Here is a 27,872-nt window from a genome sequence, read left to right on the forward strand (position 1 = left end):
ATCTTTATGAGGGATTACAGGTTAGGTCAAGAGTCAGTTAATTAGTAGCCTGCACTAGGAAACGTCGGGCTGACTAGTGGCTCATTTAGTACCAAAAAACCATTGTTCACATCCTGCCTTGCGCCATGACTTGTATACTATCACCTCACACACCTGCCTTACTGTGTTCCACACCTGCCTTACCTCACCTCACACCTGTCCCACCCAGCCTCATCATGCCAGACTCCACACTTACATCACACCTTCCTCCACCTGCCTCCAATATTATAGAATTGATAGAGGAGTTTATTCAGCTTTGAACACTTGTATGTGTTCATCCCATTTGTAACTCCTGGGATTTATTAATGACAATCAAACCTTCAATGGTTTGTTCTCTGAGTGAGGGCCTTAAGTAGGCAGTTGGCAAGACAATGATGTGTGCATCTATCTCCTATGGTATGAACTGTTATGACCAAGATGGTCTTGGATAGTGAAACATGATAATGTTGTAATCAAAAAGGTCTCTCTCTACCACTATCATGACACAAGTGGTCCACAACGGACCCAAGTGGTCCACAACGGACCCAAGTGGTCCACAACGGACCCAAGTGGTCCACGACGGACCCAATCCTCCCCACTTCCTTCACAATTCACTTATACAAAAGGGTAGTAGCTAGTTCATGTTGTAGAGACTGGTGTCAACGCCTCATCCGGGGCCCAATGATGGTTAAAATGTCTCCCTCCCCCCAAGACGTTTCCACCAGGGCCCCCCTTACAGCATGGTCCTTGACTGCTCACCTATGCTACCCTACCTTCAGCGTAACTAATATATCTCTCTCTCTCTCTCTTACTCTCTCTCTTCTCTCCCTCTCTCCCAGCACCTCTCTGGGACCAGCAGTTTGGTTCGAGAGGTGAGGATACAGATAAATTCGCTAAACAGGAAAGATTAGATGACAGGGCAAGTTTAACCCGGTGAGGGAGCTGGACGGTGGGAAGCTGAGAGCTTCCGCAGCCCGAGGCCAACCTGGCAACACTGGGCAACACTCGGGAATACACTAACATTCATTACACTTTTGAGGTGCAATTTGACAAGTTTCGTGTCCCACCTATTTTTGTTTTAGAGGCATTCGTGGTAAATGGTAGTTGTGTTCGTGAATGGTCGTCAACACGGACCTGTGTGGGAGAGCTAAGGCAGATATTCCCACACCATGACTCATCATACGTCTCTCATCACACACGCACGCACGCACACACACACATAGTAACCAAAGGGACCAAACACAGTAACCAAAAACACACGCAGTAACCAAATGGGACCAAAGAGCCAAAGCTCAACCCCCGCAATCACAAATAGGCGAGTACGCACACACACGGGCACACACAACATTTATGAGGCCTCAATGGCTGAGTGGACAGCGCTCAGGATTCATAGTCCTAAGGGCCGGGGTTCGATCCCTGGCGGAGGCGGAAACATATGAGCAGTTTATAGGTACCTGGGAGTTAGACACAGCTGCTACGGGCTGCTTCCTGGGAATGTGTGAGTGTTAGAGATAAATATATATAGCATATATAATCGAGGAAAAATAGATTGGTTAGATAAGAGGGGAAAAAGATCTAATAGCTCTTTCCTGCAGACACAAATAGTCAATACACACACACACACACACACACACACACACACACACACACACACACACACACACACACACCCCTCCCTTGCACCACTGCTCTAGAGAATTCTTCTCGCCAATCTCCACTTGGATAACCGCAGTGATTTTCACCGTACACGGCAGCTTGTGAGGCGTGGACCGTGGAGTTGGCACAGGTATGAGGGCACCTCCCACTCACCACCCAACTCAACCCCTAATCATACCAACCCCCGCCCACTACCATCTAAAACCCATAAACCCATTATTATTATTATCATACACATGTCTCCAACATGTTATATATAAATATATATTAATTATAGAAAGGCTGCACGAACATGCAAGCCATAGATCACCAAGAACTCTAAATGACCCGACCAGGATTCGAACCCATGCCACTCAGGATCACCCCTAAACATTCACAGTACTGTGACCACCTCACCAATGATAGTCAAATAGTGATAGTATTATTGACAATCATTGGTGAGATGGTCATAGTACTGTGTACGTTTAGGGGTGATCCTGAGCGGCATGGGTCACTTATGAGTTCTTAGTGATATATTTATATATAACAACACTATCTCTAAATGTCGTTAGTTAGGGTCAGGCCAGGATAGGATTGGTAAGGTAGGGATGATGTGGTGGGGTGTTGGAGGGTTACCCTATTTTCTCAGATCTGGGACCCTACACGCTTCAGTGGCGATGTACTGAATAAACACATTACACCACAATAAAACAAATGCACAATCATTCGCGTTTATTATACATGATAAAGGACGGTGGTGGCGAGGTTGGGAGAGTCAGATGAAGGGATGGGTGAGGAGAGAGGTGTATTAAAGACCGAGTGTTGCTAACACAGGTTACGGGCTCACCATAGCCCGTGCTACATGGACATTTCGTTCTAAGTAGCTAAATCTAAAACAACAACAATTAACACAGGTGTAGGAGGAAGAGGATGGATGCCTTTGTAACTGGTGTACAGGTGTAGAAGTGTACTTGTGGCCGTTGAAGGTGCAGTGGGTTACAATGTATTACAAGTGTAGGAGGTGCACCCGGGTCTGGTGTAGGAGAATGCAGGTATGGCTGCGAAGGGAAGAGCAGCTGCTGCTGGTACAGTTGTTCCAGATGTGGCTGGCACAGGTGGAGAAGCTTGAACCCGCAACTCAAGAGGAAGATGCCCGGCAGCTTCAGCAGGGATAACTATGGGAGTGGAGACGACCTCTCTCGCTCTCAGGTCACACTCACACACTACCTCTCTTCCCACCACCCACTCATCTCTCTCACTGCTGCTCCCACTGACATGTCTCTCAAGGCCACTAATGTGCATCTCCCTTTCTCCCACTAATGAGCATCTCAGTTTCTCCCACTAATGCATATCACAGCTTCATCCACTAATGTGTATCTTGGTACCTCTCCCACTAATGTGAATCTTGGTACCTCTCCCACTAATGTGTATCTTGGTACCTCTCCCACTAATGTGAATCTCTCTACTATTCAGACTAATGCCTCTTATTATAGCAGAGTTCCAGTACTCTGTTTGCTTTGCTTACCCAAAACAACTACAAGCACCTCACCTCACCTTAAACTCTAAACACTGCCTGAACCCTGCATTTCTCTTATTTGCTTAAGAGGCCACAGGAAAGCCATACAACTCTGTGGATAATGATGATATTGATTTTCCACTCAACCGACAGGTGTCCCGACTTTGATGTTGATTTACACTCTTACCTTTAGTCCTTGTAGCAGATTTATTTTTAACAATTTTGTATCAATTGTATAAGATTTGGGAAGGGTAATTTGAACACTGAAATAAGCAAGACAAAGATACAAGGGAATAATCAAGGTAATAACCACAGAGTTAACCAGAATACTTGCATACCAGAGTTCTAGTGATTCCCAGATGCTTGCCTTAACCAATTCAGTCACAACAGGACAAAAACCAATCAACCCAGAATTCTACTGAAACCTAACCTAACTGTGGACCTACTAATAGAAAACGGGACATCACGTCAATTTTGCGATCTGCTATGATTTTAAGTAAGTGCATCAGATTTTGACCTCATGGGATTTAAACATCAAAATATGATGCAGTATTCAAGAGGACAGGTTGATGATTCCCGTGTCTGGTTGCAAGCAGCTGCATCCGAGTACACTTATTACAGTTCAAAAAGTTAAGAAAACAAATTACAGATAAATTAACACACTAGTTTTCACTCCTATTAATATATCTTATTAATCCCAACCAATGTTTCTTACTCTCTCCTTCACCTCTCAAGACTGTCCCTCACTACTTCAAAAACTATTTAGAGGCATAAAACATTAATTAAAAAAAAAAATGTTTGGAAATGAGTTTTCATGAGTATAAACACAAATAAATTAGATTCATTCTAAGTAAGCAAAGCCTAGTTTACAAAAGTTTGTAAATATTTCTGTAATGAGCAGTTATTTTAAAATAATTTTCAACTTGTAAACTATTTACACTGACCACGATGGAGATGTGGCCCAGTGGGCAACAAAGACGGACAGCCTCACAGATTACAGAATCACCGGAGAAGCTTCGCCCCAGACCAGACTCCAAGAGTAGAACAATCTCCAAACCTTCCATAGGTAATCCTCCGGTAAATTAATATTCTCAAGGACAAAAGAAAGGATGCTGTCGTGTGCACAATGTGCAGCATCAACATGCATAAATAATGGCAAGTGGTGTAATACAAGTTTTTTTTTTAAGGATTGAGTGATGCACAAATGGGTTGTCAGAGCACCAAGCTAAATGTAGCCAACGATGGTGTGTTAATGCATTATCAACATACAAAGGTGCTAATCTTTCAGCACAGTGACAATCTTTTGCATCACACTCTCGTGTAAGCAGATTTCATTAGCAGATTGATCGTTTATGTTTGATTACCGAATCACTCTTGGCGAGGAAATGAGAGGTTTTTCTTCAGTACCAATCTTGCCTTGTCTCAAAGTTAGAAATATTAAGGTAGTACTAGTAGTGCACTAATTATACAATTTCTGTGATATTCACTTTTCTTAAAACATTCTCCAAGTAAAATGTTAACATTACGGTATCTTCCATTCTGTCAAACCCAGATAACTTCCCCACAGTTTTTATTTGTTACATACCATACTGTATCAACCATAAACTTGTTGCTAAAAATTTTGATCCCCTCCTCCCAGACCTTTTTGTTCAGTCAAACAAAACTTTGGTAACACAAAATTCTATAATTATGGTAAAATGGACATTATAATACAACTACTGCAATTTCATGCCCAAAACATGACAATTTAATAAACTAATGAGAACCAATGCACTTACCAGCACTGGTTGTGATAATAACTAACGTTGACTCATCTTCCAACACCATAATAGAGATGTTAACTTACCTTACAACATCACTACAAAAAGTTAATTTGCATTAAAAAATAAACAACTCCTATTATATATATATATTACTGGTACCAGTTTAATGATTTACTCAACAATATTTCAGGATTTAACTCCTGTGCAAATTCATGTATTTGCATGACTAGTACCTCCATTGGGGCTTGAGGGCCAAGGACCATTCCCTTGCCCTCTTTATAATTAGAGAGAAATTTATATTCTATATTGTGAGAGATCTTCTGTAAGTACCCGCCACATGACCTCCACCCCCTCCCCCCAACGTGACTGCTAGAGGGAGGCCAACTTTGCAGTGACAGTATTATCATGCCAAAAGCAGTTAGAAAGAATCCTACACTTGAGGTAACTGTTTTGATTGGCTTAGGTCTGAACAAAGCAACAGGCAAACCATAATATCCCACAGAGAAAACCTTTTAGTGTCAACACTTAAATATACAGGTGGATGTGTGTCCTGTCTTGGCAACAATCAGACTGTAAGCCAGTATACCTATGCACACTAAGGTCATTTTCATGCAATACAGCAGTAATCTTTCCTTCCAGATCAATATTGGCTTGCTGTTTGCTTATTTGTACTGGGTTATTATAAAACATTTACAGAGTTTCGTTTCACAAACAGATCAACTTGTGGGGAAGGGAAAAATATTCTTATTTAAATTGATCCATTTGAGTTAATATTAATGTAACAAAATTTTCTTCTGAGGTTTGCCACAGTTGTTCCACCCAGTTTAAATAGAAGTGAAGTACTGTACAGTGCATATTAATATTCCCAGACCCCTCTCTCCCACTAAATTTAAATACATTTCTTCTTGAAAAGATAGCATACACTGAATGATAAAAAATTATAAAAGGATATGACACTTACCTGATAATCTGCCATCAAAATCTGCTTTTTGTATGACCTTGAAGCCCGGATGAGGCATCAAATAGCAGTTGATATCTCGGAAACATTTACGGAGGTCACGACGAACTTCTTGATGAGCCGGATGTTGTTTTTCTGTTACCTAAAACACACACAAGAAAAAAAACAATTAGTTCCACAAAAATCATCTGACCTCACAATACAATATATCTAAACATTATTAAATTGCACGAATCCCAACAAAATTTTAATTCAGAATTATTACATTAATGTTTACTAACAATGCAGATGAATCCTTGACTTTGCCCTTACGTGTGTCTGTGGAAAATATATTAAAATATTATGTTTACTGTACGACATTCAAAGCAAAACAGGTGAATTGATACAGTAAGTTCTATTAATACAATTTGCAACAGAATGTCCAGATAAAAAGCTACTATATATAGTCCTGTACTTTTGAGCCAAATAATGTTCTCTCTGTGAGCTCCCAAGCTCAATGAAATGTAAACAAGTTTTTAAATAAAGAATAAAATTTAAACAATTTTCACACTAATTAACAATTTCCCATTGAAAGGCACAATGTTATAAATTTATGTGAAATTCAAAAGCTGCTTCAGGCAGACAGAGGCTTTTATATGATGGTTGGACACACATTCAGAGCCTACGTGCGAGAGGTGTTGGCCGAGGGCGTTGTATATGGGGCAGCGATTGTGTCCACAGATGAGCATTAGCTTTGGGATGACTGTTGTGATGAGCACTGTGTGACCCAACAAATGAGCACTAAAATATTGACATGACTGGCGGAAGGAGAACTGAGTGTGTTTACAGATGAGCATTAGCGATGACATGATTGTTGATGTGGCTGTTATATGCCACATGTTATAATAAGAGTATGAGGTGTACAATAAGAGTATGAGGTACTCCAGAAGAATGCAAATATAGATTTACTATATTTGCCCAGTAGATGCAATATCTTATGGCAATAGTTCTAACCCTCTCACATACTCCAATTTTGGCTGTACAGCACAACATGGAACATAAAATCTGCTTCTAATAACACCTATATTACCCTTGCAACACTATGAAGTAATTTTTCACAGCAAATCTGAGGACAGATAAAATTATAAAAGAAAAGCTAAAATAGTTTACCCCTTAAAACAGTTTAGCTTTCTAAGTCTTACATCATGGTGCACATGACAAAAAAATCGTTCCCAAAACTAATGCGTAAATATGGCATTTAGTGATCGAAATGCAGGAGGTAATCACACATAGTGATTGGAGCCAGTTAAGGGTTATATATAATAACTAAAATGATTAAAAAATCAAATGTAAACACAGGCAAATTGCTCTAGCATTACAAGATAATGACCGGGGGAAAATTAAAATCCGCAAAGCAACCTGAAATAACATATGCTGGTTAAAAAAAAAAAAAAAACTGTCAATCACTGAGAACTGTGTGTAATATTTAAATGTATTGTTATACCATATATTATTGATTTATGTGATGCTGAAAGTTATTAGATGTAAATTGACTTGAGAATGGTCCAGGACGGACCAAAATGTTGTCGTCCCTTCCCTTTCTAGTGAGTGGTCTGGTCAACATACTTCAGCCACATTATTGTGACTCATCGCTTGCTATTAGATGTAAACACTGCACTGCCAGATGGGAACATCATCTACTTAGCCAAATTGAAGATAAGAGACTTGGGTTATGAAGTTTTAATCTAAGCAACACATCACACTTTCATTTAACCTTACCTGTAAAATATCATCCAATAACTTTTGTCCACCTTGATGGCCATAGGGAACTTCATAGGGAAAACCCCAATCCCTCACCAGGAAGTGCAATCTCTGAAAAAACAAAAACAAACAAAAAAATGGTTTCTAGCCAACATATCAACAGCACTCATCACTGTACCCAGATTTGCCATGAGAAAAAGCATTAAATGCAATTCAATCACATGACAGCAACCTTATAATAAATAAGAAATATATAGGTATAAATAAAGGGGGAATGAGTTAGATTAGTGGTGTAAAATATGGTGCGTGCGGGTCACATGCACACAACAATGGTCTTGCTGCTTCACCCACACCTTCACCATTTAACCTACACAAGTTAAAATTACTGCATATGAATTACCAAATTATTATTTTTGTATGCTGTGTTCATTCGAAGTGCTTGTAAGTCTAATAGTGTAGGATGTTTGTGAATGGCAGTCCAGTATTTATCAGTTAATTATAGTTCCAAATAGACCACTTGGCGAGTTTAAACGGCAAACTCAAAAAAAAAAAAAAAAAAAGTCTTCGACTGCATTTGGTATTGCAATTTATGAGAGTACCGATGTAACTGATGCAACACAACCTGTAATTTTTATACATGGTGGTGATGAAATTATGTAAGTAACAGAAGTTTGTGGAATAAAATGAACAACAGCCGATATCTCTAAGTTTGGTAGGAGCACTGGACAAAAGTTGAGGGAACAATGCATTGTTGGGTAGAAACATCTTAACCGACTTATTCATGTTGTACCACAGGAAGCACGGCCTTCAAACACACCCAGCCAACTAAATAGACCCTGCAAGTGAAGATGAAACTTTTCAGCTGTCACTCAAGTTCCTGGCACTAAATCCAGTGCCTGCCCATCACTATACACAGGTGAGCACCCAATAGCAACGAGTACATTTCCAGGAGAGAGCTGAGATCACCCAATTCTCCCAGACCAGCCCCAACTACTCTGATTGGCTTGAACTGAGATGTGTCAAAATATGACACACAAGTTCCATGTTCTTGTATAAATTTACAAGACAAGGTATTACTTACATAAAACCATTATAAACTGCTGGCCTCTTAGTAGGTTTCAAGAATTTTACTCTTGCCACTACATGAAGTATTTATGCATATTTTACAACAGCTGTGTTTAACAAATCAGTACACCATTAGTAAAAACAAAATTGTGTATGAACAAACAGAATGCCAAAAGAATAACCACATTAATAAGCAGACTGTAAGCCATAATATCATGGCTGAAAATTAGACACCCAATCCACACATCAGAAAATAAAGAAGTGACAACAGCTGAGGGGGGTCAGGGGGGCCTGACAGCTGAGTGAACAGCAGTTCGGATTCGTAGTCCTGAGGTTCCGGGTTCGATCCCCAGTGGAGGCAGAAACAAATGGGAAGAGTTTCTTTCATTCTGATACCCCTGTTACCTAGCAGTAAATAGCTACTACGGGCTGCTTCCTGGGGGTGTGTAACAAAAAGGAGGCCTGGTCGATGACCATGCCACGGGGACGCTGAGTCCCGAAATCATCTCAAGATAACGACATTTCAGTCTCTCCTAAACCAGTGTCATGGCTTTATAATGTTCGAGGACACACCAAAATGATGTCACTTCCTTTTAATTTCAGATATGTGGGTAGGGTGTCTAATAAATAAATTAATATCACTGCTTTCATAAATGTATTTATACTTATGCTCATTTAAATACTCATTATAAGCCTATCTAAATACAGTACTGTACTAATAATTTTGAGTTTGAACTTACCATTATCCACGTCCATATAAAGGTTGCAAATGAAGGACGAGATCCAAGTCAAATCCTGACATGTTTATGGTAGTGTACATCCAACTCAAATATATAAATAATAAAGCTAACAAATATCTAAGATATTCCACTGCCAAGTTTATTATATATAGATTTTTTTTATTAACCTCAAGTTAAATTTAAAACAAGTCATCACATCTAAAGCATTGGCAACACAAGCTACATCCAAAAAATAATAAGGCTCACACCAATAACCTTACCCACACTGATATGGAATGAAAGTACAGTAATGATGTTTCAACCCATCTCAGATCCATATCAAGTCGTGACAAAGAGAAGTGAGAAACACGCTCTCCCACTTTTCTTTGTCATGACTTGGTAACAATCTTGGACAGACCAAATCATCATCACTTTCATTGAATTTCCACACAAGCCAATTATTTTCTCTAGTCTAAGAAAGGGTATACTGCACTGTATATCTAGAGACCTGAAAGAATATGAATGACTAGTAAACAAAAAACTAATCATATATGATACTTTGGCAGATGAAGTTGTTTGATGAATTAAATCAATGAACTGGAATAAATCAATGCAAATGCAGAGAAATAAAAAATAAGAATCTAAGATTACAAGAACAAAACACCAATAAGTACAATAACAGTAGACAAGTTAAGAATAATCCTAGATCAAAAACCTAAATAAATCAAGTAAATCTGTAACATCAAGTCATATACCCAGCATAGTGTAATAGTACAATTGGTTTAGTTCTCACCTCGCATCAGGGATCCCAGGTTCAATTCCCGGGCAGGACAGAAATGGTTGGGCATGTTTCCTCTTACCTAATGCCTCTGTTCACCTAGCAGTAATTAGGCACCCAATCAAAAGGCATCTACTGTTAGGGCCTCGCAGTCGAAGATTTTTTTGACTGCACAGCATCGACTGAATAAATTCTTTACCTGAATTTACTCAGGTAAATTCAGGTAAAGCCTTACTGCAACCTTCAAAATAATGCAAGAGATCAGCCATTCCATAAATCTCCTTTACAGTTGTCAGAAATTTCTAAAGAATTATATTTTCTAAATTAGCTAATACTTCTGGCACATCTTGAATTGGTTATACACACTATTGTTTAATATTCATATACTAGTTTATCTACAATGTTTACATTACAGAGACTATAAAAGACAGCTGTTATTGTATGTACCTGCAGTGTTTGTTAATTGTTTATTACAAAAGCACTAGTAATAATACCCATCATACCTGTCAAGAGAAGCAACTTATACAGTTTTCTCTTATTGCATTCATAGTCAATTGACCAATTTTGATAGTCCCAAAGATGGTAAATTGAATGATCCTTTGTTGCAGGAAAGCGAGTTCGATCCCATCATTCAACTTCAATATTTTCTGACAGATATATCATGCTTTTGTGATTTCATTACGTATGTTTCGTAGTATTAGCCGGCCACCTTTATAGTCACGTCACAACCTATCCTCTCAAATAATACATCGTATTTTAACACCAAAATCTCTAAACGACAAAACACGATGTACAATAAATCATAGCAGCTCACAAACTACAACTTTTTCTATGAGCAAGTTGGTTAGGTCAGTCCAATTAGGTTCACACATTTTAGTACACCATTTTTTATTGGTTGTGGCAACTCTAGAGGATGGGCTGAAAGTCTTAAGGCCAGCTTTATGGCAATATAGTAACCAAGAAAAGCCTCTCACCTGGAATGGGTGGGAAGTGTCGCAGTCTTCCTGTGCCAACATGCCGTACGATGTGAATAGCTGAAGGTTCATCAAGTCGTCCTCTTGTACATTGTTCATTAGATTGTACACTAACACTGAAGATACCATTGTTGTGAGAGCAAATACAGTGGTAGAATCTTTCATGGAGGACTGTATGTCAAAGGTCCCCTGAGTGTCCATCAAAATAACAGCAATCTATGGAAGGCAATATTCAGAGCTTCAGTTGAAGAAAATAAATTAAGAATAAACTATGTAAAAGTTTTATAACTGAACATGATCTAAATTATCCTATATTGAGACATAACGAGTTTGAAAGAAAAGATGATAAACTCAGCACAATGTGAATTATGTTCAGTAATTCACTTAACATACATCATAGACTATGCATCAGATAAATTACCTAAAACAGACACAGATCCATCAATTTTTGCAGATATATTTCTCTGGCGTATAAAGTATAGATAATGTGCCCGAAATATGACAATCACAAAATGTACTAAATGCCAAAAAATCCATAATTTTGAGTATACAGTATGTACATGTAATTTCCGAGATGGTTATTGAATAACTTGCTGTAATATACAATTGTGCAAGTAAGGGAGTCAATCAAATGAATAAATGACACACCTTTTCAAGGGTTCTTCTGTACAGAGAAAGAGGCACAAAGCTAAGACTGTGTCCCAGCATAAACAGACAGTGCAGTCCCATTTTCTTCACTACTTAACATTATTTTACAGCTACGGTACTCTACGGGAATATTAAGCTAGATAAATTTATTTTCCAAAACTTATCTAACCCTCAAACATTGTATACATGAAGTCAGAATGAATAGTTCCATTACCTACCTATATACTGTATGAACCGTTAAATTATTAGATTATCACTCAGCATATATCCGGCTCATACAAAGTGTGACAGTACAGTACAGAACTGTAGTTGTAATAGTGTTGGGTGCCTAGGGAAAGTTCCCAAAGCTTCTCTCTTAACCCTTAGACAGCAGCTATGGAGAAATGGTCATACCTGCCTATGCACAAATAATATAAAAATTCCAACAAATAATTTTTCATTTTAGAATTATTAATTTGTATGCATAATACTGTATAAGGAAAACCCGAAAATAAGTGAATTTTTATCGTTTCACTGGGTGAAGGTGCTCTGCAAGGTTGTGTCTGGCACTTGTCAACGCCTGACTATTGACTATGCCGGCACTCCCTGTCTTATTCTCCAATGTTTCACCGATTGTTTTATCACTAGTTTTTATTTACATTCACACAGACCTATTATATCCATATTTGCATCATACATATAAAACCTGGACAATAATTTTTTAAATCTTCACATGATAACCGCATAACACTGTGAATCATCAATTGGCGATAACTGCTGTCTAAGGGTTAACTAACCTTATGATAGAACTCACCTCTTCACCAGATCGTTTTTTAATTAAGAAAGGTTCACTCCAGATCAAAACACCCGTAGTCTCTCTCTTGGATCCTTGCCGCCATTTGAAGCCTTTCAGTGGCTCTTCTACATCACCAAGCCACTCTTGTGATTGCTGAAAATATAGAACATTGTAGCAATAATAATAATGAAAATGTATGCATACTCTTTTCTAATTCATTAATGAGAGCACAATTCTACTTTGTACAGTTCCTTTGTGACTGGGAGTGGTGGGAGTATCCAGTACAGTAATGATGTTCAGGAACATTTTGTTATTGAGAGGCATATAAAAAAATGGATATTGGGAGGTCAGTGGAATGAATTTCTAATCTTCTAATATGAAAATATGCATCTCAGTCACCATGGACATCATACTTATCATTTCCCACAGTTTCAAAAGGATCTCTCATTAAAACGCTTATAACACGCAAATAAAGTACCTGTATTAAGGTTTAAAAATGTGATTTTAAATGAAATCAGGACCTAAAAATAATGAGTTATGAGGGGATAATTAGCATTAAATATGCTAAAACAAGCATGTGGAACCTAGTTATCTTTATTTGCATCATGAAAGATGTATGCAACTGCAAAAATTTCAATTGCATAAACAGGATATCACCACAACCCCAATAAGAAAGTACTGAACTGTAATTGACATTCGTACAGTATTCTCTACTGCACCTTTACTACCTCTACTCTTCACTAACTCTATTCTGCATTTCCTTCCATATTGTTTGCTCCAGTATGCTGTTACTTTACTGCAAATTTGGGATCTGGCCTTCCAGTATTTTCTATGTGTATATTTTTAAGAGCTTTAAGACTGTCCCAATACCTTAGGCTTTACTGTATGTATGTGTGCCATATATGTTCTTGGTGTCCCCTCTATATCAGATCTCTCTTCTGCTTTGAAAGGGAAAGTGAGAATCGAAGCGTACTCAAGGCAGGACAACACAAGTAATATGAAAAGTATGAACATTGTGATGGGATCTCTGCTACTCCAGGCAGCTATTACTCTCCTACTCTATTTGCACCATAACAATATGTCTTGTCAAAATGCTCGCACAGTCTGAAGGTCTTGCAACACTGCAGCATTCCTATACAGTACTAAATACACTGACCCAAGAAACGTTTTGGTTTATTTCCAAAAGCTAACAAGTCCCAAAAAGAGCCCCCGATGTTTCTTGTTTAATTTTATTTGATTTAAGTTTTAAAATTGTTGCCCCTTGCCCAGCTAGTTAGTCCCGCCCCTTGCCATATGCATTCGTTTGAATAGCCAAAAGATACACTTTCACTAATAGATCAAAAAGAATAGATCAAAAATAGATTTTTTTAATTTATTCACTATTAAAAGAATCTAAACTAAATCAAAATCAATTAACAAGATGCTGTAAGAAGAAAGGAGTAAACTAACCTGTGAACTCATGTATCTTAATAGGAAGTCGAGGAGAAAAGACTTGCCCTTGCGAAAGGCACCAGCCACGGCCAGGACACACACATACTTGTCTGCAATCTTGGGATTTAAGAGCACCATCTCCAAGGCTTCCTCATCCAGTTCAAAGTTTCCTGTGTCCTCACACTGGATGAGGACTGGCACAGGATGGCCGTCCATCACTCTGGTGAATGACAAGATGCGCTCACAACATACTCTTAAACTGTGCAGTTACTTAAAAGGTCAATATTGAGCAGAGCTTGACTAAAAATTGGTAACAAATGGTTAAATATCACATATGGCAAATGGGAAAGTGTAAGGGTTAATACCAAATTAACAAATGACACTTTTTGATCATCAAATTAACATGAATTGTATTAGTAACTATGATGACAGTGATTTTAGTGGCAATATATATTTTCATAAAAAAGAACTTACAAAACATATATATACAGCATTTAAAAGGATGAATTTAAATTTAACACTTAAAACTAAATTACAATTTATAACAAATTAGACAAAATAGTGGATGAAAATAATTCAAATTAAGAACTGACAACATTTAAATATCAAGACTACATTACTATCAATAATGCTACTATTGTCATCAGTAACTAAAACAACACTAAATTTCATGTTACTGTATCTATACAAAAAACAAAAATAAAGGGAAAATTTAAACATTAATTGAACTACAGGATAATTAAGTACAGATAATAACATCGACAAATACTCTGATGCATCCAGGATAATCACCAAAGTCAGTCCATCCAATCAAATACAGAATAATTTGCATTTTAAAGCAAAATTTAGCAATGTCTGCATTTTAATGGCAAGATAAGGCTCTTTTTAGTTATCAATTATAAAAAAGCAAAGCAGATTAGCAAATTAGTTTTGGAGCATATGATGAGTTAATGTCAATGATTACAATCTTATCTCACAACTCCTTACCGAGGTTGTGACACGTCTCCCTAGACACCAACTTCTCAAACACACTACGATAGTATGGCATCCTATACATTCCACATTCTCAGTCTACAAAGAGCTACACTCCCAAATTCTCTCTTTAGTATCTACTTAACAGTAGGACATTGGTCCAGACAAATAGACAACCTCTACAATACTTGAAACACCCGCTAAAATACAACACTTACCATGGTTACATTTCAGAATTTTTCAGCATGATCATTATGCTAAATTTGTCAAAGCTCATCATTTTCTTTAAATAAATCCTATTTCTCTAAAACTTGTCACCCAAAACATGTTGCATCCAAAAATATTCCTTCAATATATTAGCTAAATTGGTGGCTCACCAGCAAGTAACAGATGTGGCCTATGCCTCTGTGGTTCCTATTGGTTCCCTGTACTCATGATGTGAATGTACAGACACCACTTTTATGGTGAGAATGTCAAGCTTACACTGTGATGAAATATTAGTAAACAGTAAGTATTCAGAATTGTAAGGCAATTTTAATATTTTATTGTGACTTCATAATACAGTATAACAATATTAATAACATGCACAACACTAAACTAAACTGAGTTATAGTAATCTACTGGGTAATTATTTAAACATTTAAGTAAATAACTCTCTTTTCCTGATGGTTTTACTACAATGTCACACCTAAAAAAAAATTTTTTTAAATAGCCTTCAGTGTAAAAGGTTCACATCTCACTCCACACACACACACTGCAGAAGACTTCAAAGACGCCATTCCCACAAATAAGCCCGTGTTACAACATTTTGTCTTACTATGTTTGCAGTTATCCGAGAATAAAAATATAAAATTACAAACAGTATTTAATTTAAACATCCGAGTATAGTAATCATAACGGAAAGAACTACAAAACCCTTTTAAATATTAAATTCAAGAACTTTATATAATTGTCTAATGATACCGTACTACAAATCTACAAATATTTTATAGGATGATCACCATGCCGAATAAAATGAATGAGTGTTAGTAAAACAGGAGTTGTAGTATTAAGCCCAGGGTAAACTTGGAGGTTAAAAACATTAGAAAACCCAAAGCACACAGCAACACTCCCAAAGTAGGAAGCTGACTCACATATCCTCAACCTGCATGGTGTAGACTGAGCTCACAGGATGCTATATGAAGACTACCAACTTCTTCTCTATTGGCAGAATTAAACAAAAATTTAGGTATTACACTCTGTCTTCACAGCCAAATGCAATGCATTTCTCTTAAAGCGCATGTAAAGCTGTATTCCAAAGATGGCTAGTACTGTACATTAATTAATAAAATAGCACTAGGACTATGTAAATGCCACCTTATGGAAGGAGAAGACCTTCTTGAGGTTATCTTGAGATGAGATATTGACCTTGGCAATATCCATCATTATAATTAAATGAATTTTCAGTTCTGTATATACAGTATATACAAATGGTATGTATGTATGTATGTATGCATGTGTGTACAGTATGTATGCATGCAAGCATGCAGAGAATATGTGGCTGAAATAAAATAACCCAACTCACACTTATAAAAAGAAGTGAAAGTGACGACATTTCAGTTCGTCCTGGACCTTTAAAGTCCCTCTCCCACTCTGCTGTGTTGCGACTCGACAAGGGTCCAGAACGGATTAAATATATCACTCATTTATTTTCACACATGTGGATTAGATTATTAGTATGAATATATGTACGAGTATAATAAATAAATTATATATACATACTGAATATATATATTATTTCTAATAATAAACCTTTAAGTAAAAATTTTTAATACAAGTTGTGAATAAACAAATCCAAAATAGAATTTGGTGCAGGTTCATAAACCTGGACTAATAGGTCCCAAATCCATTCTTCATTTTCAAATACAGTACTTTACAATATTACTGTTTCATGACAACTTTATTCTTTTTATAGAAAATTACAGAATACTATATAAGAATAAATAATACCTTATATACTGTGATAAAAATATTCTTATACTGTACTGTAATATAAAATGTAAATAATATAATACTGTAATACAATTTGCACTTACCTTTCAGTAGATCAGCTTTATCCTTGCAAACTGACATAAAAAATTCCCTCTCTCAACAAGGATCTCTAAAATCTTAACTTTCTGCTATTTATCGTTCAGAAGCCGAACTCCTCTGCTAACCTACTCATTCCCTAACCTTAATCACTTTTCTCCATCAATTTATAATTTGTATCCATTTGAAGATATCACTTCTTCCCTCTGCCTGATTTATCCAAACTACACTTCCTACCAGACATCTGAATATACAGATATAAACTGGATATGTTTTAGATTCAAGATAGACCTGGGTTAGTCTAATTTGTTTGGAAACAGCGTTGTTGAATTAAGGCGCAAATTACCATGTTTGCAAAGGACGCGGGATCATTGGAGTGTTTCAAGTGTAGGTTAGATATATATACAAGAATATAGGATAATGTTCTTGAAGGGTATTAAAATCGACACCCACAAATTAACAAGTTAGAAATGCTGTAAAACAATTTTGTGCCGAAGGCAGTCAAGAAGCACAACATCCCTTGCCTAAGGCAATACTAATAGTAGCATGTAAAGGATAAACTCCAGAGATTGAGAATGGGGAACAGGTTCACTGAGAATGAAAAAGAAATGTGTGAAATACTAAATGAACAATTCCAAAGCGTGTTTGTGCAAAATGAGAATTTCAGAGTCGGTGCCAAAGCCAATTCCAGAAAATGCCATAGAGTACATAGAGGTATCTCAAGATGAAGTGGAAATTTTATTCAAGGGGCTAGAAAGAAATAAAGCCGTTGGACCACATGGAGTTTCACCTTGGGTGCTTTGAGAACGTGCAACCGAGCTGAGCATTCCTCTCTAACTGATATTCCAGATATCTTTTTCCACAGAAATCTTAGCAAATATTTTGAAAAAGGTAAACAGTTCCAATTTACAAAAATAGTTGCCAAGAAGACCCTCTAAATTAGTAAATAATAGTCTGGTAGTCAAAACACCAGACAAAATAGTTAGAACCAAATGCATAGAAATATACCTGGGGAATAATGACATAATAAGAGATAGACAGTATGGTTTTCAAACAGGATGATTCCAAGTAAAAATCTACTTAGTTTGAAATGATTTAAAAGTTATTTTAAGTCTGTCTTCTAAATACATGTAAGGTTTTCTGCTTAACCCCTAAATAGCTTCAATCATTACAGTATCTGTGATTATCTCCTGTGGTCCAATCACCAAATGCAATTTTTTTACATTACTTTTACAAACTATTGACACATGCACCATGATGTGGGACTTAAGTAGCTGAACCATTTATGGGTTAAAGAATTGGATTTATTTCTGTTCAAAGCATATTTTGAAGATCTCCTTTGAAGTTTTTTCCCCACAAATTCAATGTACAGTATATATTTGTTATACTGAATACATTTTTGTTTTCTCTGTAATTACCATCTATCTTTTATTCATAATGTCTTTACTGACATTGTTAAAAAGTGGCAAACAATATACAGTACACTCTACAGGAGAGAGAGAGAATTGACCAAAGAGCCAGAGCTCAACCCCCGCAAGCACAATTAGGCGAGTACAGGGGTTTGTGAACCAAAGCACACTCCAAAGCAAACTTATTTGTGCTTGTTGCTTCAAATCTATGACATATAGCATATATGGATCAATCTAGATCAAGGGGTAAAAATCGGATGAAACAACCAACCTGATTTGTCCAAAACTGTGACTACCAAGAAAGACAAATCTGTACTGGTGGCAAAACCATACCAGCTCTTTCCTATAGTACTGTAGCTACTCACAGAGACCAAGTACCAGTACTGTAGTTACTAACAACTGTCATGCAGCTTCCCCTGAGCAATGTATCCAATTACTGCGAAGTTCTCTATGATAAGCAAATTATTTGCATACATATCTAGTCAGCATGTAGAGTAATTGACCACTATAAAGAGCACTCACAGAACAACTCAGAGAACTTATTACAGTATAAGATGCAGTAACGATAAGCTCCATAAGAAATGCTACACTTTAGAAGGGAGACGAGTATAGACTGACACGTGACACATCTGACACTTAGATAAGAATAAGATGACTTTGGTCCTTATCCAAATGATAACAAAACCAGCCTGACTGCAGTTATTTTTAGAACTATATGTCCGCAACTCAGAGATTTTTCCAAATTTAAGCAACCAAAATAAACATTTGTACTTACCATTCGTACTTTTGCTACTCTAATTACTGTATTACATTGTTACATGATCCATTCTGCAGTTACTCTTAGTTTGACACTTCCAAACATCACTAGGAAATTATATTTTGAGCACAGCCCACTTTCTCAAGTTATCGCACAGAAAACAATAAGACAAAAATAAGACAAATGTAAGTAATTAACCTGGTGACCTTCTAAAAAAGGTCACCAGGTTATTACTTACAAAGATACGATTATAATAATGAGCAAAGACAATAATGAACGTGAAATTAATATGGAAACAAAAGATAAAACTTTAAAGAATTTAAATGTGGTATGAAATATGAATATAATTTTAAGTTTTACAAAAACAGCCAACACAAGATTACACTAATTAAGTGTAATCAATGTTCAGTATAACATAACAAGATACATTAATTAGATCAACTCAGTGAAGAGGCTTAGGCAAGCGAGGAAGCACCAAAAGTCTAGCCAATGGCCTGGCACAACACATGAGGATTTGAACCAGTTCAGGAGCCCTGACAGCCTCAGGATAGAGCACCATCGGTAGTTGTTAGCCTTCACAATTAGTGCCAATGATTCGAGCCCTGAATCAAAGTTAAAGTGGATTATAATGTAGACATACAAGAAGACTTGGAACCACACATGAAGCAAATCTCAAGGAACACCAATTTAAATTAGTAATATTGGCTTTTGGAGAACCTAGTTAACTGATGTTGAAAGTAACTGGCAGTAAAATGAGGACTTGCCACCTCACCTGACAGTAGTGCTGCCCTTTAGTGGCACTCAGTGAAGACGAGTGTTGGGCCTTTGGATGTTTCAAAATGATCGTGGACCTTTTTAATGGCCAAGAATAGTTTGAAGGGAATTTTGAGTGATCTGGAAGTTTTTAGCAAGAGGTTACTGCTGGGTAGATCGAGTTAGGCTCTCATTAACCCTACACCAATTCAGATGAAGAACAAGAGTTCTTGAAATGGTACTTGTCCTTCTAGGGTGTAAGGTCACTTAAGAGTCCTGCAAAGGACACCAGGTCTGTGTCTTGCAACGGTCAACAGCACAAGGCACAGGGAAGCTGCCACTGGGGCCTTGTTAAAAAATAAAAATGCACTAGTATTAAATCCCTATACAGAATATGGCACTAGCATGTCTACAATTTCCTGCATTAATTCCTTGCATGCCTTGAATAGTTTTAGCTGTTCCAAAAAAATGTGGTTCCAATCCGCTATAAACTGCATTAGCCATTATAACTTTTAGTTTGACTGTGTTTTACACCCTTAGGGTTAATTTCCTGTCAGAATACTCATCTTACATCTGTCAGCATCTGTGCGAATTTTACCAACCATGTATGCTTTGTAACCAACGAGGAAGAACATGCCAGCCAAAAACTGTTCCCCAGGAGATAGTGCATTAGCAAACAGTGAGAAAATTCATACACTCTATGGCATTGGAAATGATATTTTCACTTTCTTAAATAACTATACTAAATGGATTTAAACATATTGTTAATTAAGAACTACGGCCCCATGTTTAAATGTGACACTGAGATGTGTACTAACAAGAGCCTGTAAACATGCACAATATATTCTGTACTTTGCAGACTATAATTTTTGACTATACAGTACTATACTTTTTATATATACAGACTATACTTTGCAGACTTTGAATAATTTTCATTTACCTGTATCTTAAAATTCCAATGACTTAAATAATATTCCCCCAGATCAGATTTTTATATTTTACAATTCTGTAACAACAAAAAATTTACGTCACCATTTCAAAAATACCCGGCATGCACCACCAGGATAAACATGCAATCTTAAGTATGCAAGGGCTTAAGCAACTAAGATAACCTTTTTAAGTTTATGATAATACAGTATTAACTTTAACAAGAATTTTGCCAATCATAAAACCAAGTGTAATATTGAGTCAACTGACAATGATAACTTTCCTTCCATTTTTTGTATTATTCACCTCAAACTTTGGCAATTTTGTTTTGACCTTCGCCTCAAACAACTTAAGGGAAGATGACATGAAGGTACTTGAAGACTGCCAACTCCTTATCTAGAGCTGTGACAAATTATCACAGCTCTAGATTAGGAGTCAGATGTCTTTAAGTACCTCCAAGACATCTTCTCTTAAGCTGTCTGAGGAAAAAGTCAAAGCAAAGCTAGAAAGAAATAATAGCCATTATTCTATACTTTGAAGGCATAAGCAATTAAAAATATCAATAACCACCAATGGAAAAAAAAAATTGTTACATAGTCTCATCGATGTAATACTGTAAATATATTCACGTCTCAAGATCAATGTTAATGGTGAAGCCAGAGTGATTAAAGCAAATGATTCAACACAATATATTTAAGGCAGCTAAGATTAACAGAAGAGGTGAGTAAAACCTGTCTCAAAATGTCTGTGTCATTTAGGACACCTTAGGTTAAAGGTCTTCCAATGTTAAAGATCGCATTAGTAAACCTGTATATCAAATAATCTTGAATAATGAAACTTCATACCAAAAAAATCTTTAAATAAATTTTATAAAGGTTCATTGACAAGGTTGGTGCCATAGAACAGTTACAACCTCTCAAAACAGTGTCATATGACTAACCACAACACACATCATAACTTGACACTGAAGAGCGTAGGGCAGGTGAAGAAATGGATGTTGCACACACACACACACACACACACACAACCTTGCCCAGTAACATATGCTCCACTCACACCACCACAAATGGCACTGCCTGTAGTGCAGCCTTGCCAGTGCCTCATCCTCCACCTGCATACATACTGCTTGCCAACTATATATTTTTAATTATCTAATCTTCTATTGCTGAAGGCATCATCAAATTTATACTAGACTTCTATCTAATGAAAACAAATCATTAGATTGAAAAAAATATTTGTTTAAATGTGAAAATCCACGAATATAATTAACGTGCAATATCATGAAGCAGCACCTTTCACTGGCACACACTCATGAGTTACCACCTCAATCATTTCTCACACTCTTAGTATTAACTTTATTGCTCACTCATCAAATCCTCTTATCAAACACCAAGACCATCATATTCCAGAAAGTGTAATACGCCTGCATCTTCAACCAAATATAAGAAACCTAAGGCATTAAACAAGTGAGGGAGGATGTACGCCTACTTCAAGCTATTTTAGGGTGATGTTCTTGCCTGTGGGAGCTATGAAAAGCTGCTTTTTATAGCTACCTAACATACAAGTAATGCCAAGATTTTTTTTTTTTTTAAAATGGCAAGAAATGTGTAAACAAATAAAAACGCATCCATTTTAGCCTCGAGGTTGTTTGGGTAATATTTAATACTGCTTAAAACCAAAGATATAAAATTAGTTAGATCTATATACTGTACCAGTACTCACTGAAAGTTCTGCTAGTGTGTGAATGCTATCGTACATATTTTGTTATAGAAATGCATTTAAAATACTACTTAAATTTATGCTGTACTGTACATGGTAGTATGGTATAGTATTGTACCAGAGTTAACCTAAATGATGAACTGACATTGCACAATACCATACTGTGTAAATAAATCAATGCAACACCAAATGTACTCTTACTTGTGTAGCTAAAACATTAAAAATAGTCTCACATTCAATCTGCCAAAACAAACAGGAAAGAGATTGTCCCATGCTGTCCATGCCATACATATTAATAACTCTAAAACTAATCTACTGTATACAAATTTAGCATTACCCAAATTATATCCAGAGATGGTTACCTTGAGATGGTTTCGGGACTTAGTTTCCCCGCAGCCTGGTCCTCGACCAGGCCTCCCTGGTCGAGATGCTCACAAGGAGAGAATAAATCAAGTGTCACCAAGAGTCAGATCAAGGCAGACACACGAGGGAAAAGCTTGGCAGTGGGTACACTCAGCTTGGCTCACAAGGTTTCTCAGACATGTCCTTATACAAGCAGTACCCCTACTCTTATTTACCAACACCACTCTCCTTTCATTTATACGTTCACTCCACACATTTTCAGGCTTTATACCACACAATTTTAGAAATATGGCTCTGGCTAATAGCATCTCTGAAAACTCTTATAACTTCACATTCATCTTCATGTTCACACCCATCAGTGCACTGATTTTAGCTTTGCATGTATAGTATTTGGAAATACAGTACATGCAACTTAGACATACATTGTACACTAACAGTGAAGACTATATGTATATACAGTACAGAATATATACATATTTTTTTTTCATTACACAAGTGGGTAGAGAAACAGATGACTGCCGACTCCTGTAAACAGGCCGATAGCTTTCCTTTCCCATAGCTCATGGAAAGACTTACCCACTAGCTTGCCCTGGAAGAAGACCGGCCAATCTTTTAACCACCAGGTACCCAGGTACCCAATTACCTAATCACTGTTGGGTGAACAGAGGTGTACAGTTAAGGACTGGTGCCTCAACACCATTATGTTTCCCTGCCTCAATATTCATGCACCACATCATTGGGTCTCCCTGCCTCACTGTTCATGCACAACACCATTGGGTCTCCCTGCCTCACTGTTCATGCACAACACCATTGGGTCTCCCTGCCTCACTGTTCATGCACAACACCGATTAGGTTTCCCTGTTTGACTGTTCAGGAATAATACCATTAACTTTTCCTGCCTCACTGCTCATGCTTAACATGGAATAAACACTGAATAAATGGTAGAATACTAGAATGGATACTGTATAACAATGGTTAAAACAAATAAAACAAAGAGTCGTCTAAGATGGAAATGAATCTGACTGAAATGAATCTAGGGAGCCGGTCGGCCGAGCGGACAGCACGCTGGACTTGTGATCCTGTGGTCCCAGGTTCGATCCCGGGTGCCGGCGAGAAACAATGGGCAGTTTCTTTCACCCTATGCCCCTATTATCTAGCAGTAAAATAGGTACCTGGGTGTTAGTCAGCTGTCACGGGCTGCTTCCTGGGGGTGGAGGCCTGGTCAAGGACCGGGCCGCGGGGACACTAAAGCCCCGAAATCATCTCAAGATAACCTCAAGAAAACAAGATTGGAGAAATGTGGTGAGGGGGGATACTGCAAGGTTTCATTTTGGGGCCGACCCTTTTTGTCATGTACATCAATGACATGGATGAGACTATTACAAAATACATCATCAAATTTACAGATGATCCTAAGATTTATAGTAAAGGGTTAACAATGATACAAGTGTTACTACAGCTCAGGCATTGAATTTCAACACACATAAAAATTAACAATCACATATGATACAAGCATATCAAAACGTGTTATGGTATACAGATACACCATCAATGGGGGTTAACTCTTCGAAGTAATTAGTGTTGTAAATTACTTAGATTCTAAAAGACATGCTTATTAGCATATTCCTCCATAATACAGTAATCTAAATGATATCTTAATAAAGTCACTGATCCCATATTCAAGACAGTAATCCTTCAAACAAGACTAAGAATTTAATCATCATCTCCTAATTCCAGGTACTGTTTCTTCTAACCTAAACTGATCAACAATCTATCCTAACCTGACCTGACTTAGGACTTATATTTTAAATTTTTGGATAAATACTGGTTCAGAAACTGGGCTGTTGATATGGAACAAATTACCAGATACTAATACACACAGGATTGTTGGATTGTTTCAAGCATAGGTTAGACACATATGTATGAATTTTAATTTAATGCTTTGTGTCAGGGGACAGGAAGCCAGAGTGTATTCATACACGTTTTGACTTTTATCAACATCCCTTTCCCCTCCATGGCCGAATTATTGACCCCGCCCAGGATGCAACCCCACAACAAGCTGGCTAACTCCTAAGTACCTACTCACTGCTAGATGAACAGTGGCATTGGGTGAAAGGAAATGAACCCAACCAATTTTGTCTCACCCGGGATTCGAACCCGGAAATCTCGACTGTGCATAGAGAATGAACCCGACTGTACCATAATATGACCCTCCATATCATATTTGAGTAGATATGAATAGCAGCTATCTTGTACGAGCTAATAGCTCATACCAATAGATACAATATAAAACTATTGTATAGAAAGCAATCTGCTTTCATTTTTTTATTCCTATACAATACAGGAATATAATATAAAATCTCTCTCAGTTCCTCAACATATTTACTGTATATGTTTACTCTACAGTACAGTATTTAGTATTGAAACTGCATGTGTAGTCCAAAACTTAATCCAACTGTATACCAAGGTATTTATTAGGATAATGTGCCAAGAAAATATGACAATACAGCCCTTGGAAGGGATATGAGGACAGACTGAAGGAATGATGCCCAACCACTTTAACCACCAAGAATCGAATGACATCAGGTATTGAAAAAACTGGTGATAATAGCACCAATTACATCATTTCCCTGCTCAATTTACTTGTATATTTATAGTTGGGTATTGCACAATACAATACTGTACATATACAGTGGTACCTCGGAATGCGAGTGTCCCTGTATGCGAGTTTTTCGGAAGACGAGCAGGATTTACTCCAAAAATATGTCTCGGAAGGCGAGGGTTACCTCGGGACGCGAGTTTGTTGATACGTGTACAGGCCGACTGGCGCGTGGTGGCAAGGCGATCGCGCCTCAGTTTACCAGTGTCTCATGTCCAGTGACTATCCCACCTGAATTCTTCACAAGGATTTACAGTTTTTTATCGGTTTTTTGGCCATTTGAGCATAAAAGTTGTCATTATATATCTTGCCATGGGTCTCAAGAAAGCCATTGGTAAGGTTCAACCTAAGAAAATAGCTGTGAGTAGAGGCAGTAGAGGATGTCCCTTCTTGATTAAGAAAATGTGTGAAGTATGGGAAGAACTGCAAAGTTTTGTTGAAAAAACTCACCCAGATAAAGCTGTAGCAGGCCGTTGCATTGACCTTTTAAATGATAATGTGATGTCTTACTACAGACAAGTGTTAAAATGTAGGGAAAAACAAGTGTCATTAGACAAATTCTTAGTAAAACAAGCAAGTCCTAGTGGTATGCAGGCAAAATGTGCCAGAGTGTGCATACCAGTGAAGTCCTCACTGCCTGATGTGATAATGGAAGGGGACTCCCCTTCCAAACAGTAACTCCTCTCTTCCTCCCACCTACTCACCATCTTCCATACGCCTACAGCAATCAACAGCAAGGTAAGTAATAACTTGAACATAGTTTTGTAGGTTTATTTAGATGAATTAGGTATAAAAATTTAGTTTGATGTGGGGTTTTTGGGGTAGTCAGGAACGGATTAATTCATTTCCCTTTATTTCTTATGGGGAAATTAGCTTCGGAATGCGAGTTTTAGGAATACGAGGCGTCTCCAGGAACCAATTAAACTCTTAAACTGAGGTATGCCTGTATTAGATTAATTTATTTTATTATATGTGGTTAAAAATTTTCAGAATTACTACTGTACAGTACTGTACATTCTGTACACTGCAACCTCACAAATTATCTGGATCATATCATTCTGGAACTGATCAGGCTTTATAGAATAATCCAAATTTCCAAATGGTTATCCAATTTTGTCTATCACTAAATATTCAAAATTGTTCATGTAAATCTCAAAACTAAAATAAACACAATTTTATTTTTAATATGCTCAAAGGTTTTCCCTAAGGCATCAACTGCTTCTCCTAATGTTGCACATATTTTCAAAATCATTAACAATTTTATCAAGAGCCGCCATTCATCCCATAATTTCCAACACATACGGACAACGTTCATTGAATGGAATTTTAATTACAGCTTATATGATAGACCTCTACCAAGAAGACCCTGACTATAGAAAGATTTCATTTAGCACCAGCACTTCGTAGCAACCAGCCTCTTAAAGCCTATTTTTCAAAAGAAGAGCCATGACCCCCAAATGGTGTAAATGAGTCAAGTCCATCAAAACATCTTGGGAACTTGTTCCAATAAATAATTAAATACTATACTCGAAATCGGGAATTCAAGGTTTGAATCCTGGGTGGGACAGATATGGCTAGGCATGTTTCCTTTCACCTTATACTTGCTTCTGTTCACCTAGCAGTACATAGGTACTCAGGAGTTAGTCAACTGTTGTAGAGCTGTATCCTGAGGATGGCCAGTAGTTTGGCATTTCAGGAGAAGGGGGGGGGGGGAAGAGACCCCTGAAATCAACCAAATGTATACACACACACTTACTGCCTGTCCCCCAACAAAAAAAATTTATCATTAACTATTTTCAGATAATCATTTATGATATCTCTACCAAACCAAATTCAACTTCCAATCAAAAATCTTAATAAATCTTGCTTAAAACCAGCTGCATGACCTTTTTTTAATCCAAGCCCAATCACATCACATCTCAAAACTTTTATGATCCATTTTACATAGAAAATATATTGGGAACCAATTTCAATTGATAATTTAAGAGCTACTATATAGTTTACAGATAATTTCAACAAACATGAACTTTGGAAAGGGAGATCTAGTGGCCGAATTTAGTCCATTATTTTGAGGGCTCCATTACGCACACGACTAGATTTTTGGAATAGGGTCCAAGACCTGAGAATTTTTTTTTTTTTTTTTTTTTTTTTTTTTAGATATATACAAGAGTTGTTACATTCTTGTACAGCCACTAGTACGCGTAGCGTTTCGGGCAAGTCCTTAAT

The 27,872-nt window shown here is 37.2% G+C and overlaps 1 protein-coding gene across 8 annotated transcripts in view; it reads right to left on the reverse strand.

Moving 5' to 3' along the window:
• The window catches only part of atl (atlastin GTPase), an 86,293-nt gene that overhangs the window by 56,691 nt on the left and 1,730 nt on the right, over positions 1 to 27,872 (reverse strand). For 2 of the 8 annotated variants that reach the window (XM_045770481.2, XM_045770488.2), the window contains exons 2-7: positions 16,126 to 16,192; positions 14,039 to 14,240; positions 12,608 to 12,742; positions 11,167 to 11,382; positions 7,649 to 7,741; positions 5,894 to 6,032 (exon numbers count right to left, since the gene is read on the reverse strand). In XM_045770481.2, the coding sequence (XP_045626437.1) occupies positions 5,894 to 6,032; positions 7,649 to 7,741; positions 11,167 to 11,382; positions 12,608 to 12,742; positions 14,039 to 14,240; positions 16,126 to 16,142 (802 nt within the window). In that variant the 5' untranslated portion in view covers positions 16,143 to 16,192. Of the gene's footprint in view, positions 1 to 5,893; positions 6,033 to 7,648; positions 7,742 to 11,166; positions 11,383 to 12,607; positions 12,743 to 14,038; positions 14,241 to 15,210; positions 15,230 to 16,125; positions 16,196 to 16,556; positions 16,576 to 21,845; positions 21,949 to 27,872 lie in introns of those variants that run through there. The other 6 variants (XM_045770482.2, XM_045770484.2, XM_045770485.2 and 3 more) reach the window with 6 other exon arrangements.

The sequence above is a fragment of the Procambarus clarkii genome, chromosome 70 (genome assembly GCF_040958095.1).
Source record: "Procambarus clarkii isolate CNS0578487 chromosome 70, FALCON_Pclarkii_2.0, whole genome shotgun sequence".
NCBI lineage: Eukaryota > Metazoa > Arthropoda > Malacostraca > Decapoda > Cambaridae > Procambarus > Procambarus clarkii.